Source organism: Pelophylax lessonae (genome assembly GCF_965119305.1).
Source record: "Pelophylax lessonae genome assembly, chromosome: 8".
In the NCBI taxonomy this organism is placed as follows: Eukaryota; Metazoa; Chordata; class Amphibia; order Anura; family Ranidae; genus Pelophylax; species Pelophylax lessonae.
Genome location: NC_138775.1, coordinates 103,767,664 through 103,788,454, shown reverse-complemented (window position 1 = coordinate 103,788,454; position 20,791 = coordinate 103,767,664). Strand labels below are relative to the sequence as shown.

At 42.9% G+C, this 20,791-nt stretch overlaps 1 protein-coding gene across 4 annotated transcripts in view; it reads left to right on the top strand.

Moving 5' to 3' along the window:
* MICALL1 (MICAL like 1) overlaps positions 1-18,900 on the top strand; it is a 211,254-nt gene extending 192,354 nt beyond the window's left edge. For all 4 annotated transcript variants that reach the window (XM_082265216.1, XM_082265215.1, XM_082265214.1 and 1 more), the window contains one exon: positions 18,545-18,900. In XM_082265216.1, the coding sequence (XP_082121342.1) occupies positions 18,545-18,681 (137 nt within the window). In that variant the 3' untranslated portion in view covers positions 18,682-18,900. The remainder of the gene's footprint in view (positions 1-18,544) is intronic.
* The last annotated feature ends 1,891 nt before the right edge of the window (positions 18,901-20,791 follow it).

The window sequence follows — 20,791 nt, the reverse complement described above, 5'->3', positions numbered from 1 at the left end:
GTGTATGTATATGTATATGTATGTATGTATATATATATATATATATATATATATATATATATATATATACACAGTGGGTACGGAAAGTATTCAGACCCCCTTAAATTTTTCACTCTTTGTTATATTGCAGTCATTTGCTAAAATCATTTAGGTTCATTCTTCTTCCTCATGAATGTACACATAGCACCCCATACTGACAGAAAAACACAGAATTGTTGACATTGTTGCAGATTTATTAAAAAAGAAAAACTGAAATATCACATGGTCATAAGTATTCAGACCCTTTGCTGTGACACTCATATATTTAACTCAGGTGCTTTCCATTTCTTCTGATCATCCTTGAGATGGTTCTACACCTTCATTTGAGTCCAGCTGTGTTTGATTATACTGATTGGACTTGATTAGGAAAGCCACACACCTGTCTATATAAGACCTTCCAGATCACAATGCATGTCAGAGCAAATGAGAATCATGAGGTCAAAGGAACTGCCTGAAGAGCTCAGAGACAGAATTGTGGCAAGGCACAGATCTGGCCAAGGTTACAAAAAGATTTCTGCTGCACTTAAGGTTCCTAAGAGCACAGTGGCCTCCATAATCCTCAAATGGAAGATGTTTGGGACGACCAGAACCCTTCCTAGAGCTGGCCGTCCGGCCAAACTGAGCTATCGGGGGAGAAGAGCCTTGGTGAGAGAGGTAAAGAAGAACCCAAAGATCACTATGGCTGAGCTCCAGAGTTGCAGTCAGGAGATGGGAGAAAGTTGTAGAAAGTCAACCATCACTGCAGCCCTCCACCAGTCGGGGCTTTATGGCAGAGTGGCCCGACGGAAGCCTCTCCTCAGTGTAAGACACATGAAAGCCCGCATGGAGTTTGCTAAAAAACACCTGAAGGACTCCAAGATGGTGAGAAATAAGATTCTCTGGTCTGATGAGACCAAAATAGAACTTTTTGGCCTTAATTCTAAGCGGTATGTGTGGAGAAAACCAGGCATTGCTCATCACCTGTCCAATACAGTCCCAACAGTGAAGCATGGTGGTGGCAGCATCATGCTGTGGGGGTGTTTTTCAGCTGCAGGGAGCGGACGACTGGTTGCAATCGAGGGAAAGATGAATGCGGCCAAGTACAGGGATATCCTGGACAAAAACCTTCTCCAGAGTGCTCTGGACCTCAGACTGGGCCGAAGGTTTACCTTCCAACAAGACAATGACCCTAAGCACACAGCTAAAATAGCGAAGGAGTGGCTTCACAACAACTCCGTGACTGTTCTTGAATGGCCCAGCCAGTGCCCTGACTTAAACCCAATTGAGCATCTCTGGAGAGACCTAAAAATGGCTGTCCACCAACGTTTACCATCCAACCTGACAGAACTGGAGAGGATCTGCAAGGAGGAATGGCAGAGGATCCCCAAATACAGGTGTGAAAGACTTGTTGCATCTTTCCCAAAAAGACTCCTGGCTGTATTAGATCAAAAGGGGGCTTCTACTAAATACTGAGCAAAGGGTCTGAATACTTAGGACCATGTGATATTTCAGTTTTTCTTTTTTAATAAATCTGCAACAATGTCAACAATTCTGTGTTTTTCTGTCCGTATGGGGTGCTATGTGTACATTCACGAGGAAGAAGAATGAACTTAAATGATTTTAGCAAATGGCTGCAATATAACAAGAGTGAAAAATTTAAGGGGGTCTGAATACTTTCTGTACCCACTGTGTATGTGTATATATATATATATATATATATACTTATACATGTATATATCCCTTTTAAACTCTTTTATTATATATATATATATATATATATATATATATATATATATACTTATACATGTATATATCCCTTTTAAACTCTTTTAAACTCACCAATGTGTATATAATATACATATATATGTGTATATCCCTTTAAGCACACCAATGGTGAGTGAAAAGTGTCGAGACGATAAATTTCATAACAAATACTTCATGTATGAACAAAATATACAGATATCTCTAATCAACTAACGGAATGGGGTCCTTATTCCCATAAGTCTATAAAAACAAAAAAAAAACGTAAAAGTTCAAAAAATCCAACAAGCATGTATCCAGTGAAAGTCACTGAAATGTGCTCTTATATCAGTAAATCCGTGCCGATCTGTGACTCTCATGCAATACACTGTGTTCCACACCCCAATGTGAATCCGCTTACCAGACAGTGTGGACCACTTAGCAGTACTGCATGTGGGTCTAAGGAGCTTTATCTGGTAAGTATAGGGATGGTGCTTCCTGGCGTATCCTAATGGCCGTCACTTATGGTATGGAAGACAGAAAAGATTTCACATAGTGTAATACATTCTTGGTTTATTAAGTAAATACATTGCACTTACAATATAACAGAAGTATATTCGCCTTTCATAATAAGTATTTAGAATGGAGGCACCCTGGAGGCATTAAATTCCGTGTTTGTGTAAAGCACAGCGGCGTGCGCACTTCCCGCGTGCGTTCCACTCAAACCAGAAATGACGTTGCTGAAGGGCCGGAATCTTTTTTTTTTTTTTTTTAACATTTATGACATAAATGCATAGAACCTAAGAATTGTATTTATGTGAGTTGCAAAAAGAGAAAATATTTTTAAAAATAGGATCTTTGTACTTACTGTAAAACCTATTTCTTGGAGTCTGTTAAGGCAATCAGGAATTTAGAAGCAGTTGGGTTATAATGTCCCGATATTGTGATCCTGACAAAAGGAAAAATTATAATCCAGTTCCTGAATAACCCTTCCTTCCACAACATACAGAGCCAAGGGCAAAGAAAAAAACATACAAGTGGGACCTGTGTTCCTATATGAAATCAAAGAAATATATTTTAGGATAAGTATAGAAATCCTATTTTCTTTCTCATCCATTGAGGGACACAGGACTTTTGAAACTGTCCAAAAATGGTCCAATGGAGGGACTGGAAACTCAGGGCTACCTGAATCGCCAACATCAGTATCTGACCAAGTGAGAGGTAAAACCCCCCTACTCCCTTTCCCTGCAAGACAGGGGAAGTTGCCAACAACCTGATGCTCAAGACCAGGACAGATCAAAAACAAGGGAAGCAATTCCATTTAATGGAACACTGAGCCTTAACAAGCAAGAGGCTGTGAAACCAAAAACATGCAGCAGCAGATGGAAACATAATTACTTGATGAGGAAAAAACATACCAACAAATCTCCAGGAGCATAGATCCTTAAGGGAACCCTTGGACAAAAAACGGTTACAAAAGGGAAGACCAACTGGTGAAGGCCAAAGCCTTGCACTCCCAACTTTTAAGATCCAAGGAAGGAAGGTTCCAGGATGAAAATGAGGTGGCCTGGCAATCAATCTCCCAATGAGATATTTAAAACATGTGAGAAATCCTCACAGCATACAGTGGGTGTATAAAATAATCTCTCCCCTTGAAATGAAGACAGTCACTTTTTGTTTTATCCAACTGTATTTACTCAGTGCAACTTTTAACATTCAAGTGAAAGATATTACACCAACATGTCAGAAAAAAAATCAAAATCATAAGCACACACCCCACCCCCTCCCAAAAATAACTTGTTAACTCAATCAGGTGTAGCTACCCCCCTTCTCAATGGCACACAAAGCCATGTGACTTTGAGCTGTGGTCATTTTGATTAGCTTCACTGGAGCATTTCAGTCCCTAGTAGTGGAAACCGAAGCAAACGATAAACTATGGGTGGCAAGGCACTGTCAAAAGGGATAAAGTTATGAACAGGCACAAGTCAGGAGATGGATATAAAAGATTTCAAAGGCTTTATCAATGCCTAGAAGCACAGTAAAGTCTATTAGGATGTGTAAGATACAGTGAGGTAACACAGGTAATGGCTACATTACTTGGGGTTCCCTTTCTGGCGATAGGTTTTCTGAGTACTACATCTGAGACACCATTTTTCCATCAGATAGCAGATATAGGCCTTAGGAATATACAGTATCTCACAAAAGTGAGTACACCCCTCACATTTTTGTAAATATTTTATTATATCTTTTCATGTGACAACACTAAAGAAATGACACTTTGCTACAATGTAAAGTAGTGAGTGTACAGCTTGTATAACAGTGTAAATTTGCTGTCCCCTCAAAATAACTAAACACACAGCCATTAATGTCTAAACCGCTGGCAACAAAAGTGAGTACACCTGTAAGGCAAAATGTCCAAATTGGGCCCAATTAGAAATTTTCCCTCCCCGGTGTCATGTGACTCGTTAGTGTTACAAGGTCTCAGGTGTGAATGGGGGAGCAGGTGTGTTAAATTTGGTGTTATCGCTCTCACTCTTTCATCCTGGTCACTGGAAGTTCAACATGGCACCTCATGGCAAGGAACTCTGAGGATCTGAAAAAAGAATGGTTGCTCTACATAAAGATGGCCTAGGCTATAAGAAGATTGCCAAAACCCTGAAACTGAGCGGCAGTACAGTGGCCAAGATCATACAGCAGTTTAGCAGGACAGGTTCCACTCAACAGGCCTCACCATGGTCGACCAAAGAAGTTAAAGGCACCTGCTCGGCGTCATATCCAGAGGTTGTCTTTGGGAGATAGACGTAGGAGTGCTGCCAGTATTGCTGCAGAGGCCGAAGGGGTGGGGAGTCAGCCATTCAGTGCTCTGACCATACGCCGCAAACTGCATCAAATTGGTCTGTATGGCTGTCGTCCCAGAAGGAAGCCTCTTCAAAAAATGATGCACAAGAAAGCCGGCAAACAGTTTTCTGAAGACAAGAAGACTAAGGACATGGATTACTGGAACCATGTCCTGTGGTCGGATGAGACCCAAGATAAACTTATTTGGTTCAGATGGTGTCAAGCATGTGTGGCGGCCACCAGGTGAGGAGTACAAAGACAAGTGTGTCTTTCCTACAGTCAAGCGTGGTGGGAGTGTCATGGTCCATGGAGCTACAGTTCATTGAGGGAACCATGAATGCCAACATGTACTGTGATATACTGAAGCAGAGCATAATCCCCTCCCTTCAGGAGACTGGGCCGCAAGGCACTATTCCAACATAATGACCCCAAACACACCTCCAAGAAGACCACTGCCTTGCTAAAGAAGCTGAGGGTCAAGGTGATGGACTGGTCAAGCATGTCTCCAGACCTAAACCCTATTGAGCATCTGTGGGGCATCCTCAAATGGAAGGGGGAAGAGCGCAAGGTCTCCAACATCCACCAGCTTCGTGATGTCAACATGGAGGAGTGGAAGAGGACTCCAGTGGCAACCTACGAAGCACTAGTGAACTCTATGCCCAAGACACTTTGGGCCCAATTTGGACATTTTAATTTAGGGGTGGACTCATTTTTTGTTGCCAGTGATTAAGACATTAATTGGCAGTGTGTTGAGGTATTTGGAGGGGACAGCAAACTTGCACTGTTATACAAGTTGTACACTCACTACTTTTATTTACAAAAATGTGAGGGATGTACTCACTTTTGTGAGAAACTGTATGGCGTGTGCGTAATCCCCCAATCCCCATGTTTCTCAATACTCCTGTTGTTCCAGCACATATCAAACACTTTACAGAATTGATATGGCCCTAGGTACAGACTCTTTGGTGTTGCAGATGACCGATATTTTTTTATCAGGCCAGGGGTTTATCTGATATTTCACCTTTAGTCTTTAAGTTACACCTATCTCTTTTTCGCAAGTGAACATTCTGGAAAGTTAGCCCCTTTTGGTTACAAATACTCCCTGTCGAATACTGTGGAGATACTAATAAATAGTCCCTGGCTGAATTTGTTTGTACTAACAAAGGGTCATCCTTGCTATTTTTTGTGTGGGATGCTATAATGGCATATTTGAGGGGGCTCTTGAAAAAAGAGATTAGTCAATTCAAGAAAACATGCAGGGATTAGGAGAGCTTTTTGTCAAATGAGGTGCACAGAACTGAGGCTACCTTTTGTATCCAATCCCACCCCTTAATCCCCCTGCTCATGAAAGGATGCTCAGTTGATATATAAGCAGAAGCTGCATGAAAGAGCAGAAAGTAATAATTTTTCACTGTTGTCAATATTTTGCTGATCGTGAAAACGCTGATCATTTACTAGCAGTGGTAGCTAGCTCTCAATCCCCAACAAATCATAATGCCTCTATTAGTACAGCTTTAGGTGCGACTACTCAAAACCCAGAGGAAATCTTAGACACCTTTAAGGCTTTTTATAGTAATCTATATGACAAAAAGGTGATATATGCACCTCAACAATTACTTGCACTCCTGGACCCCCTGTCAAGGTCTTACCTTGCCCTCCTGTTGGCAGCCATCTTGGACATGTGCAAACTGCTGCCTCTTATAAACTCATGATTGCATCATCACTTTCCTGCTGCTTGGGTGTCGCACAGTGATGATGCTGCACACCTGATTATATCAGTCACCTGATGGGTTGCAGTCCCCATCCTTGCGTTTGTGCTCCAAGGTGCATCTCTGCTAGCAGCCTTCTGTTTTCTGTGTTCCTCCGTGCATGACCTGGCCTGGCTGATGAATCTTCTGGCTCTCGACCCCGCATCGGCAGATGACCCGGCATTGGCAGACTACCCTCTTCTGGACTCCACCCCGGTTTGGATGAGTACCCGCTTCTGGACTTGACCCCAGCTTGTTCCTCCTCTCGCTTGCCACTCTTGCTGTGCCTTTGTTGTTTGCTCAAATAAACTATTGAAAAAATATGCCTTCAGATAGCAGCATTCTGGGCACATATGATGTATTTTAGATGGTGCCACATCCTTAATAATTATTCAAGAAAGAAGGATTGGGAAAACAAGGATTTTGGGCACAATGTATCAATAAAATCAATTTTTTTTTTCAACTCAGATAAAATCAAAAACCATACAGAAAGACATGTATTGAATAAAAAGGACCTGTAAATAGGTCCATAAGGTGATATATAAACGGTTAGCAGTAAATGAAATCACAATTTTCATACAGAATAATGTAAGAGGTGTTACAATTTATACGATCAAAATACTTTACATCAGGAGATTCCTGTTGACGGATGCCCAAAGACACGAAGTGCCGTCCAACCGGGTCAACTGATGTCGTATTCAAACATTCGCCATATTGTGTTTAGTATTTGCTCAAATTTGCTTGAGCAAATATTAAACACAATATGGTGAATGTTTGAATACGACATCAGTTGACCCGGTTGGACGGCACTTTGTGTCTTTGGGCATCAGTCAACAGGAATCTCCTGATGTGAAGTATTTTGATGGTATAAATTGTAACACCTCTTACATTATTCTGTATGAAAATTGTGATTTAATTTACTGCTAACCGTTTATATATCACCTTATGGACCTATTTACAGGTCCTTTTTATTCAATACATGTCTTTCTGTATGGTTTTTGATTTTATCTGAGTTCAAAATAAAAATTGATTTTATTGATGCATTGTGCCCAAAATCCTTGTTTTCCCAATCCTTCTTTCTTGCTCCAATAAACTGCCTTATTTTCCCTGAATCCCTGTGTGGTCTGGTTTCCTGACATCCTGACACCTCCCTAGTCTTCATAGGGCTAATAGAAGGTTCCTTATTTCTGCCATTATGCTAGAAGAGCTGAGCAAGGCTGTGGCTGAAGCTTCTAATAATAAAGCCTGGGGTGTAGACGGCCTTCCATCGGAGATCTACAAACAGTATAGAGATATTCCCCTACCAGGACTGTTAGTGGTCCTGGATTTAGCCTACGAATCCAGTTATCTTCCCGATTCTAAGAATATGGCTGGCATCATAGTAATTCCGAAAACTGGCAAAGATTGTTTGCATCCTGACCCATACTGTCCCATCTGTTTGCTAAACTCAGGTGTCAAACTCCTGGCAAAAGTACTGGCCAACAGACTTGTATCCTCACAACAAAAAAAAACAAACATAAAAAAAAAAAACCTGCAGGACAAAGGCACAATGAGCTAGTATGCATCGCATACTAGCTCATTATGAAATACTTACCTTAAAACGAAGCCCCGACACGGTCGCCCGGACAGCGCTGAGGGAGCTGTCATGTTCCCTCGGCATCTCTTCCGGGTTCGGCGGCTCCGCGCTGTGAGTGGCCAGAGCCGCGATGACGTCACTCCCACGCATTCGTGCGGGAGTTTACTTTTCGCAAGAGACGGAAAAGAGCTCTGAAGGTCCGCCGGACTTTCAGAGTGCATGCGCCGCTGGTGTCAGCGGCTGCATGCAGGGCAAATATCTCCTAAACCTTGCAGGTTTAGGAGATATTAATTTTACCTACAGGTAAGCCTTATTATAGGCTTACCTGTAGGTAAAAGTTTAATGGCGGAGTATACTACCGCTTTAATATGGTGATGCAGTGGCTGGTGCGTACTGGCCAGTCAGGCTTTTTTCCTACCAGATCAATATCTATTAACATTCGTAGGCAATTTTTTAATCAGCAAGTTCCTTCAAAAAATGTGGGTAATTGGGTCATTCTGACACTAGGCGCTGCCAAAGCATTCAACAGTGTGGAATAGCCGTATTTATGGGAGGTTTTAGAATGCTTTGGTGTAAGAACCAGGTTCATTAGCTACTTTACTCTCGCCCTCAGGCCTCTATGCTGAATAATGGTTCTAAGTCTGAGTCTTTTTCTCTCCATAGAGGAACGTGTCAAGGGTGCCCTTTGTCCCCTCTTCTATTTGCCCTAGCGGTTGAACCTTTGGCAGCGGCAATTCGCCAATCCAGTACCATTATTGGCTTCAAGCGGGGACTGACGGAAGACAAACTAGCCTTAAATGCGGACAACACAGTATTATTTTGAGGAGATTCTAACAAATTCCTCTCCTCCCTCATGTCTCTTATTACTACTTTTTGGGTCCTTTTCAGGATTTATAATTAATTGGAATAAGTCAGTGCTCCTCCCATTAGATAATCAACAGTTGGGCTTCCCACCCTGTGCACAGCAAATAAAAATTCTTTGTCTCGCACATCAGGATAAACCCAGACTCCCAGGTATTTAAACTATCTGAAATATAACCTACAACCTTTACTAGACTAATTTAAAACGAAAGCATTTGGTTAAACGCCCTCTATCGGTTGTTGGTAGAGCGAACCTAGTTAAAATGATTTGGGCCCCCCAATTGCTAACTATTTTACACAACTCCCCCATATGGGTTACGCAACGGTGGTTTAAAAAGATAGATTCCCTATTCCGTATTCTGATTTGGAAGGGAAAACAACCTAGAATTCGCCTCCCCATTTTACAACTGCCTAAAGATGATGGCGGACCGGCTTTCCCCTCTGCTAGACCTTATTTTTTGGCATCCCAGTTACAATATTTTTCTGGCTGGGGAGCCATTGACATCCACAATCCCAATCAAGCTATTTTATTGTCCAGATCTAAATATCACCTGTTAGCACAACTGGAGGCAGGGTTGTTTTGGAATGGATGTCAATACCTGACCCTAATCCTTATGACTAAGGTTTGGGATGAAAGGCACAGGATCGTGGGATATAATGGTGTTTCTAGGTTTCATCCAGTTTGAGAGCAGGGAAGGTTGGAGTAGCTTGGAAAGCTGCAGGGATTTACCGGCTGGTATAATTGGGGTATCCCTTTTCTCTACCAACTGTATACTCATGACCATCTTAAATCCTTTTGAGATTTACAGGATGAGTTTGGTATCCCTTCCTCCAGCTTTTTTCAATACCTCCAGCTTCACCACACACTTTATATTCAGGCTAGCTCCGTGTCTCTCAAACAGATAGGCACCCCAATAATTGATCTAATAGCTAATGTTAAAAATGGTAAAAAGCCTTATATCTTCAGGTCCTTGGCGCATTGTTTTCACGAAAGGGTGCATGTTCGTTGCAGAAGGGATTTGTCATCAGATCTCCTGACAATAGATGGCGAAACATGGCAGTCCATTTTGGAACAGGTTCCTTTAGTCTCCATCTCCCCTACCCAGTGATGTTCACAATGCTTTGTTATTCATCGGATATCAAATTTAAGCGGTGCTGTAGCGAGAACCCAGACTGCGGATGTAGGTGGTCAGCCGGAGTACCCCAGATGTGGGGTACTCCGGCTGACCACCTAATGTGTTCTGGAGATGCCCCAAACTTGTGCGCTACTAGAACAAAATAATTTCAGTCATTAACCTTGCTTTTCATGTATCCCTTCAAAATGACCCCCTGACCTGTATCCTGGGTTTTCTTGATGAAAAAATATTTACGTCCCATGCCCGGACTGGGATTTCTTGCCTGCTGTTCCTGGCTCGTAAATACATCCTGTTGAAATGGATAGTGCTTCTCCTTCCTACTTTTGAGCAGTGGCGCACCCAAGACAGTACTACATTGCTCAAAGACATATTCTGAAACCCTGAGGCACCCCTTTTAAATTTAAATAATTCTGGGACCCCTTGTTACAGGTCCCAGGGTTAGCTCCAACAGCCCTGGTCTCTGCGCAAGGCTTATGAGGTTGTTTCGGGTATGCTTATTTAGGTAGATTTAGGATAGATGTTTGTATGTTCTGCTTGCAAATAAAATGGGTAGACCTATCAGTTTTTTTAAATATACTGTTAACAGTAGGTTTGGTTTTAGTTATGACTGTAGGGGCCCACTTGCTGATTCTTGCTGTATATTTTGATCTTAGCTCGTACCTACATATCAGTTGTGTAAGGTATCTACACCTGTTATAGCTTGGCATGTATGAAATCTTGTTTAAATTATTTTCCTACAGCACCAAATATCGAAGTATGAGTATGCATTTCATGGGAACAGCTACTCTACTCTTGGAACTTGTGCCCTTTTTTTCTATGCCAACTGTTTTGTGTGGTTGTATGTATGTATTAGATTAAAAAAAAAAATTATTAAGGCCCCTTTCACACGATCAGACCGATCGGCCACCCATTCTCCTCTATGCGCTGACACCCACATGGCATCAGATCCGACAAGATCCGCTGAAAACAGACGCTCGCCATCCGTCCAGTGGGTCAGATCTGATGGGATCAGATGAAAATGGAAAGGCTGTCCGTTTTCATCTGCTCTCCCCATAGAGGAGAGTGGGACTGCCCAGTGAGTGGAGACAGACCTGTTATCCACCTGCTCAGCGGGGATTAGTGGAGTGACCCCGGCTGAGCAAGCAGAGTCCATCAAAATGGATCTGCCCCACCTGAAAGGGGCCTAATAAAAAAAAAAAAGATGTGGAAGGTATTTGGTACAGTACAGACCCTTCTTGGATCATGACGTTGTTCCAAACTGGATGAAAGAGCCAGGAGAAAACTGGCCAAAGAGGCTACCAAGAGGCCTACAGCAACTCTGAAGCAGCTGCAAGAATTTAAAAGAGTGGAATTGTGTGCATGTGACAACAATATCACAAATTCTGGCTTGTATTGGAGGGTTGCAAGAAAAAAAAGCCACTGCTCAAGAAAGACCACATGCAGTCACAACTGAGCTTTGCAGATGAGACTAAAATTGAAATATTTGGCCTCAACACCAAACAATGTCTGGTGGAAACCCAATACAGCTCACCATCCAAATAACACCATTCCTACAGTAAAGCATGGAGGTGGTAAGATTCTGTTATGGGGTGTTTCTCTGCAGCAGAGACTGGTGCACTTGTCAGGATAGAAGGAAAAAGGATGGACAAAGTACCATTACGTTCTTGAGGAACATCTGCTGCCCTCAGCCAGAAAGCTCTCAGTGGGAAGAAGGTTTACCTTCCGACATGAGAATAACCCAAAGCACACAGCAAAAATGACCACACAGTGGTTGAAGGAGAAAAAGGTGAATGTCCTTGCATGGCCTAATCGGAGCCCAGACTTAAACCCCATTGGGGAATGACTTGAAGACTGTAGTTGACAAACGGTCACCATCAAATTTAACTGAACCTGTGCAGTTCTGAAAAAAAGAGTGGGCAAATATTGTTAAGTCTAGATGCGCAAAGTTAATAGTGACATATCCCAACAGATTAAAGGCTGTAATTAAATTGGAATTCCAGTCAAAATTGAAAACTTGTTTATGATTAGTATGTTAAATATGTTTAACTTTGATATTATTCATTTTCATGCTAGCTGATTATCTAGCTTAGGAAGTGTAATCTGAGCCAGACAATCGGCTATTTCCTGTTCTTCACAGACCATGGTTTGCCTGCTGAGCTGAATTTGGCAGCTCTCAGGCACTTCCTAAAAAGGTTGTCAGTCTCTGTGTGAAAAATCCAGCCTAGCTTTTAGTAAACGCGCCCCTGTCCTGCACAGCACTGCCCCATCCCTCCCAGCCTTCTGCAGACTTTGCAGCAGCTCCTCTCTTCCAAGCCTCTTTTTGCTTAGAGCTGAGAAAGATAGAGCAGTTATTGTAAGGCTGTAATGCTCATTGCAGTGTATACACCAACACATGACACACACACTACAATATATACACCAACAGATGACACACACAATAAAATATATACACCAACACATGACACATGCACTACAATGTATACACCAACACATGACACACACACCAATGTATACACCAACACATGACATACACACTTCAGGGAGTGATCCAGTGCATTATACTGCAGCCTTTGTGTTACTACAATGTTGGATCATGTGGAGTTCTCTGCCTGTCATGCGTTGCACTCACGCTACAAGGCTGAATAATGTGGACTTAGTGCATAGTGATCATTGTTTACTGTGAGCTGAGACCCCAGAGCACTTCCAGGTACTCTGGCAGTTCCCCCTGTGGTATTCGTGATTCAAAGCCCTACAGAGCTATACTTTATATGTACACTGGAGCTCCCAGCCCTCCTGTGTCCAGTGTGAATGGTTATTTTTTTTATTCAGTTTCTCATGAATGAAGATGCACATTGCATCCTTATTGATGAGAGAACACTGAGCAGGGAACCTATGATCAGTTCCTCCCATCCTGTATATGCCCACTGGCTACACAGAAACAGGGTCACTTCCTGGAAGTGATGTCACTAGCCTTCAGTAACCACACCTACTGGCTGCTCTTAGAGACAGAAGGAAGAGGGATTGAAGTCATGTTATAGGCACTGGATTCTGTAAAATAAAGGTAGAAAGACTGGAATTACTCTTTCGTTCATTGATAGACACAGCTCCTGATCTTCATAACCATGGGGTTATACTGCCTCCTACAGGAGTAGGACACTAAGCAGAAAAAGAATCTGGCTATGCCGATGGGCAGTCCCAGGGGGTATATTCCCTCTCCCTGCTATAGGGATTTTTGCCTAGTCAGGAGTAAGGACCTAGTTCCTTGCTGGGATCTCTGGTCCTGGCAAATTTTTTAGATGGCGAGGAGCTGTGCCCACCTGGTTCCTGGTATGGTGAGTAGCTGTCCCCCCCCCCCCCCCCTCTGGAGGATTTTGGGGTTAACGTGGGCCCTTCCTTTGAACGGTCGGACCCTCGGGTTCCCCTCCTTCCCGTCGGGCACCATCATCTGTCCCCCACCCTACACCTCCACTTATGCTGGGGCTATGTGGGTGGTCTAGTCCACCTCCTGGGGTAGGGGCTATTTTGACAAAATTGCCGCTAAAGAGTGGGGACGACCAAAGCGTCCCCTTGGGGGTGCTTAAAGCGTTACTCCTATGAGGAGTCCCTTATTAAGAAGTGGGCTGTTCCACCGGTGGTGGACCCTCCGGTTTCCAGATTGAACAAGGCAACCATGTTTCCAGTTGAAGAGTCCCTGGCTTTTAAGGATCCGGCTCACAGGAAGGCGGAGGCCATAGCCCGCAATGAGTCAGTGATTCCAGCACTGTAAAAGCTAGGAAATCTACTTCTAGGAAGATCTACCATCGTATGTAGAAGACGTACATTGCGTGGTGTGAGTTTCTTGGGGTTCATCCTCGCTCCTTCTCGGTGGCTCGGATTTGGACCTTCCTTCAACCAGGGGTTAAACAGAAATTGGCCTTGAGTTACCATCAAGGGCCAGGTGTTGGCTTTTGCAGTCTTCTTCCAATGACCTTGGCCACACACTCCCTGGTGTGTACCTTTCTTCAGGGTGTCTGACATTTGGTTCCTCCAGTGCGATCCCCGTTGCCACCATGGGACCTCAATTTTGTGCTTTCGGTCCTCCAGAAGCCTCCTTATGAGAACCTTCGGGAGATTCCCTTGCTTATGCTCTCTCAGAAGGTGGCGTTTTTGGTGGCTATCACCTCTGCAAGCAGGGTGTCTGAATTGGCGGCTTTATCCTGTCATTCAACTTACTTGGTGATTCACAGAGATAAGGTGGTTCTTCGCCACTGTCCGTCGTTCCTCCCAAAGGTTGTCTCTGATTTTCATTCGAATAAAGACTTTGTGTTTCCTTCCTTGTGTCCCAGGCCTAAACATCCGAAGGAAATTGCCTTGCATGACTTGGATGTGGTCTGGCAATTAGGGTGTACCTGGCAGCTACAGAGTCTTTTAGGAAGTCAGACTCATTATTTGTGCTCACAGATGGGTCTCGGTATGGATTGTCTGCTTCCTCTGCAACCATTTCCAGATGGATCAGACAGACGGTGATTCAGACCTATTCTATCAAGGGTCAGGTTCCTCCTTTCCCTGTCAAGGGGTACTCTACTCGGGCACTCTGTGCCTCCTGGGCCTTCCGTCACCAAGCGTCAGTGATGCAGGTTTGCAAGGCAGCCACCTGGTCGTCGGTGCACACTTTCACAAAGTTCTATGAAGTGGAAGTGTTGGCATCTGCAGAGGCTTCTTTTGGCTGCAAGGTTTTGCAGGTTGCTGTTTGGAGGACTTGATCGAGTTTGAGGGTGTTTGTTTTTTTTTCAGGTGGGCTCCAGTTGTTTTGGTTGAGCTCCTGTTGCCTGGTTGGCTTCTGTTTAGCCTGGGGAATTTGTTTGCTGTTCACACCCCTCATGTTTAACACTGCTTTGGGACATCCCAGTGGTAATGAAGATTAGGAAATTAGTACGTTAATGAATGAACGAGAAAATGGGATTTTTGACTTACCGTAAAATCCATTTCTCTGATGTTCATTGACGGACACAGCACCCACCCCTCTGTAAAGTTGTAATTCTTCTGACACTGCTTGTGACAATACTGAGTACCCATAGCACGGAGAGGGAGTATACCCTCTGGGACTGCCCATAGCCGTAGACAGATTATTTTTCTGCCTAGTGTCATACCCCTGTAGGGACCAGAATAACCCAATGGTTTGGATTGGATTGAAATGGATTTTACTGTAAGTCAAAAATCCCATTTTTTTTTCATTTTGGGACTCATGGCTGAACTTCGTTTACTTTAATAATTGCGGGGGAGAATATAAATATTAGGCTTTCCTTCCACTTTAAGGTGGTTTAACAAAATACTGACACAAGGAAGTGATGCTTTTTCCAACTCAGTGATTCTGTTTTTGTTTGACATGTTGGTGTTATATCTTTGACTTGGATGTTAAAGGTTGCACTGAGTAAATAAAGCTGGATAAAACAAAAACTGTGTCTGCCTTGATTTCAGACTGCAAAGCAACAAAATGTGATTTTTTTTTTTTTTTTTTTTTTTAAGGGGGGGGGGGGAGTGATTCTTTTATATACCCGCTGTAATACCCTTAACCTCCTAGGCGGTAATCCCGAGCGTGACTCGGGGTTGAATTTTCATATCAAGAGCGGTAACCCCGAGTCACGCTCGGGGTAGAGTTGCAGAGTGCCAGCGGAGCCTCCCTTGGCTCCCAGAAGCATTCCACTTACCTTGTCCCGGCGATCCAGCGATGTCCTTCGCTCCGATCGCCGGGTGACCGGCATCTGACTTCCTGGTTCCGTTCCCTGCGAGCAGAGGCGGCGCACGGGAGCGGAACTGGGCGGGAATTTTGAAAAGTGAAACTAAATAAAAGAGGTGATACAATGTAATCTGATAGGATTACACTGTATCACCACAGATCACCTCAGATCTGATATTACAGTGCCCCTCTCTTCAGTAAACGTGATTTGTGCCCAAAAAAAAAAAATATATTATGGCATCAAAAAAGCGCCAGTCTAAACCGCTTTTGGACCAGCTGAGTGACAGCGGCAGCGACAGCGACCCAGAGGTGCTCGCGGAAGTGAGCGATAGCGAGTCATGCGGTGATTTGTCGTCCGACACTGACACTGACACGGATCTGGGAAGTGAGAACGGCGATGACCCTGACCACAGCGATGTGCGCACTTGGTGCGCTATTGATTGCGATGCGGACCAGGTAGCGCCCCCAAGATTCCCCTTCACCGGATCACCTGGGATGAAGGTAGATGTCGAGCGTGACAATCCTCTGGCCTACCTTCAATTATTTCTCACTGAGGAGGTAATTGAATTAATTGTCGCCGAGACGAATCGCTACCAACAGCAGCAATCCGCAACGCTGCATGCCAGGCTTTCCCGAAGCAGAAGGTGGGAACCGGTAACGAAAGAGGACATGTGGCTGTTTATGGGACTCCTCTTTCTTCAGGGGTTGGTGGGGAAACCGTTCCAAAAATGGTACTGGACCACCAACAGGTTACTGGCCACACCGTTCTTTGGGACCGTGATGTCTGAGTATCGCTTCTCCCTGATTATGAAGTATTTGCACTTCACAAACAATGAGGAATTTGATGAGGCCACGCATCCTGCGCCCAAACTGAAAAAGATCTGGGAGGTATGGCAACTTATTGTGGGAAATTTCCAGCGGACCTACGTGCCAGAAAGGGACATCAGCGTGGATGAGAGTTTGATGGCCTACAAAGGTCGCCTAAGCTGGATTCAGTACATCGCATCAAAAAGAGCACGGTTTGGCATCAAATCATATATGCTCTGCGAGTCATCCACGGGGTACATATGGAATTCCGTAATTTACACCGGCAAAGGCACTAAATTCAACCCGAGGTACAGCGACTATGGGATTGCCACATCATCCGTCCTGACACTTCTTGACCCCTTGCTGAACCAGGGATATTGTTTGACGACGGACAACTTCTATACCTCCCCGGAACTATATGATGTTTTGCTACAAAATAGAACCGACGCATATGGTACCGTTCGGCCTAACCGTCGAGACATGCCATCTTTTTTTGCCAAAAAAAAACTAAAAACCGGAGAAATGGTTGCCTGGCAGAAGGGAAAGGTGATGGCAATGAGATGGAGAGACAAGAAGGATGTGTGTCTTATGAGCACTGTTCACACTACCTCCACTGCCACGGTCCATACAAAACGTGGGACTGATGTGCTGAAACCACAGGTCGTAATTGACTATAACAAAACAATGGGAGGTGTGGACAGAGCCGATCAGGCCATGACCTTCTATCCCGCTGTACGAAAACAGCAAAAAAAATATTATAAAAAAATATTTAGACATCTTCTGGAACAATGTCTATGGAACGCTTACATCCTGCACAAAGCCAACAGTGAAAACCCTCTTGCTCATTCCTAGTTTGTCTGGAAGGTGGCTGAGCAGATTTTTGCAAAGTACCAGACACCATCAGGAGTTGAAAATAGACCTGGACGTCGCGCTGTTGACGTGGTCAACCCAGAGCGTCTGACCGGCCGTCACTTTGCAGACTATATTCCGCCAACTGCAAAAAAGGCAGCACCAACCAGGATGTGTGTTGTCTGCTGCTCGAAACGCGATAGGAATGGAAAGAAAGTCCGAAAGGAAACTAGGTTCCTATGTCCTGACTGTGACGTTGGACTTTGTGTAGTTCCTTGTTTCAAGATTTATCACACGCAGCATTTGTATTGAATTTTCTTTCTTTGACAAATTTCCTTATTTACTGCATTATTGAATAAAATTACATTATTTATGAGATTATAATTCATGCGTTTGTGTTTCAAAATTGATCACATCTGGGATGTCTACTAGAGTCTTGTTTTGCTCAGGTTTAAGTCAGTAATTACTAAGAATTGTAGGCCTATAATACATAACACCAAATTTCCATGAAAATAATTGTACCGCTTTTGGTATGAACTTCCAGACATAATCATACCGCCAGGGAGGTTAAGGATAGCTAAGTAACACCTGAGACTGGTAAAAATCTCCAGGGTACCAACCATGAAGTCAGCCTGACTGAAAATAAGGCAGGGTGCATGAGAGGTACTTCTACAAGGGTAGACAGGGATGAAGGGTAGACAAACACCAGAACATTAGGAAGATGAGCTAATATCATCAGCTTTTGCTGAGGGTTTTAGGCAGTCGGAGGTTACCAAGTCACTGTAGATGGGCAGAGGAAATAGACTAGAGATCCACGTTGTGCTTCACAAGGAAGAGTAGCAATGGGATGGTGCTTCCTTAAGGGCGAATGGCAGAAAGTTTACACAGAGCATGAGTCGTTCCACCTAGCAGATGACATTGCCTCAGCAAAACATGAGATGGCAGGAAATAAGAACTGTGTCCAACGGTGTGAACAGTGAGGTAACTCCCAGTTCTTTACCCATAACAAATCTTACTAACAAAGTGAATCATCAGAGATAGGGTCACACCTGGCCATGTAAAACCATTCACATATATGAAGTTAAATTATGTATCTGTCCTCCCCATCTATCAGTATTTGCTATATACAGTATATGCAGATTAAAGTCCCTGTGTACACATATGTATATGTTTTTTAGATTGTACTTCACTTTATGTTCTATTTCAGACTTCCTTTCGATTATCTGCATCTCATTGCTTTTATGATTTTTTTCAGATTTTCATGCAGATCCTCAAAAGAAGAAGAAAGGAAAACTCAAAACAATAAAAGTTCTTAAATTGCTTTCCCCTAAAGATGCAAAGCAAAAGAGCCCAAAGGCCAAAAAAGAGAAAGGAGAAGGGGCGAAGAGGTAGATCAGAAATTATGATAAGGAGGGGAATGAATAAAAGTAGACCGGACCACATCTTTGCTGTGCCTTCCCTTCCACTTCAGACTAAGTTGTCAATATCCCTGTAAAATTACAGGAGACTCTAGATATGACATGAACTACAGTCCATAAAAGTGGGAGATGAAAAGGGTTCTAATTTTGCTGAATAAATATGCACCCAGGTAACCTCATTAATATGTCTTGTGTGAAATGCAGGTGGCTCCCAGTCATTTAGTTAATAAATAACAGCTTCATTCGGTTTACTAGACCAAAAAATAAGCATTACCTGAAATGTAATGTCCTTAGGTCAGCAGAGCTGTTCTGTTTTGGACAGCCTTTTATTTTCTCTTATGTATAGCGCAGCTGTACCTCATGATGCTAGAAATTGAATGTGAAGCACTACTAAAGCGCTCGCTGCAATCAATTCTTCTTTCTTTACAATACATTTCTGGTTTATTGTAGGCTTTTACACCATTCAATTTCTGAACCCAAATAGGTTTTGCTTGGTAATATTTTTTGCATTTTTAAAATTGCATTTCTGCAGATTTCACAAACACTTTTTTCAGACTATCTGATTCCCAGCATGTGTCTGTCCAAAGGTTTTCAATATGTGCAGTAAAATATTTAGGCTGGTTTTCTTTATCTGGAGAGAAACTACAAACCACATATAGAAACAAACTGCTAATTCATTTCCTTTAATAATTTAGTTGTAGATTAACATTCCTCCATTTCTTGTCTGTGTCTATCAGATATATATTATATTGCACATGCTTTAGCCTTTTGCAGGCAAGGTAAAGCTAATTTGGTATGGATTCATTTAGTTCTGTATTTTGCCTTTTGTAAATTGAAGCTGCCTTCACAATTGGATACCTGTATATAAAATATTAGTCCAGCCAAAACTTTTTTACATTTTGGAAACCGTATGAAAGGATTAGAGCCCCAATCTGGTTGCTTCATATCTGGTGAATGAATGACCGCAAGTGAAGAGAAAGCACTCCCTAATTGTATCCCTGATGAGCTTTAAAAACTAGATAGGGGCTCTAATCCTTCTTCACTTTACCCCAAACTAACAAGTTGCCTAGTGGCTTGGCTCCAAACATATTACATCTGCTTATTTAAAAGTGCTGCTAGATGGTGTTTAAAACACAGAAGCCCTAATTGTGCCCAGGACTGTTAAGTAAACAGTGGACTGTCGTCCTGGTTTTTGTGATACACACACACACACATATATATATATATTCCCTTACAATATATTTTGTCCCCTTACCTACAGCACTGGGTTCACTTTGTAAGGTGGTCTATAACAAAACAAAAGTATATCTCTGTTGGTTGGCTTGTAGATCACCTTTATGTTGTGCAAATGGTGCATGAAATTGTAATGAGGCAGTGGATTGAAAAAAATAAAATAAAAACAAAGATACAAAAAAGTATCTTTAAAATCGCTTTTTAAGAAGCAATAACAGCATGGTATTGCTTCAAGTTTATCACATATTTACCTAAGCAGACAGATTCCTGAGGTTTTGTTTTCCAGTGTTAGATGCATACCTAGGAAAAGGTTAATTTCACTCTCATTCATTGAGGGACACAGGAATACTTAGACTGTGGGGACATCCAAAAGCAGTCCAACAGAGGAGTGGGTAACCTAATTACAACAGACCTCCCACAAATTCCAGAAAACTAGGGACTGCCTGCAGCTCAAAGAGCCACCCGAACAAACCAATGCCAGGAGCTGGCATAAGATAAAGCCTGAATATGCGCCTGGTTGAACTAAAAAAAACAGAAGACCAATTGGTAGTCTTGCAAACTGGAAAAGCTGTCCAAGAAGCAGTCACAGATCCAGTTGTGTGCCTTAATAGGAAAGGGTGAAAAGCCAGAGTACCCTCCGGTGTCCATCTGAGTGGACAAAAATAGAATATTTTTTTCTGGAAAAATCCATAACTGAGAGAGCCCACAGCTCAAACTACATCTAGACAATAGCTGGAAAATTTCCTTTGGATAAACAGGGACTGGACACAGGGGAAATGTACTGGATTAGGTGAAAGATAGAAACTAACTTGGGCAAGCAGCATGTCCTGGCCTTAACGCTACCTTGTCTC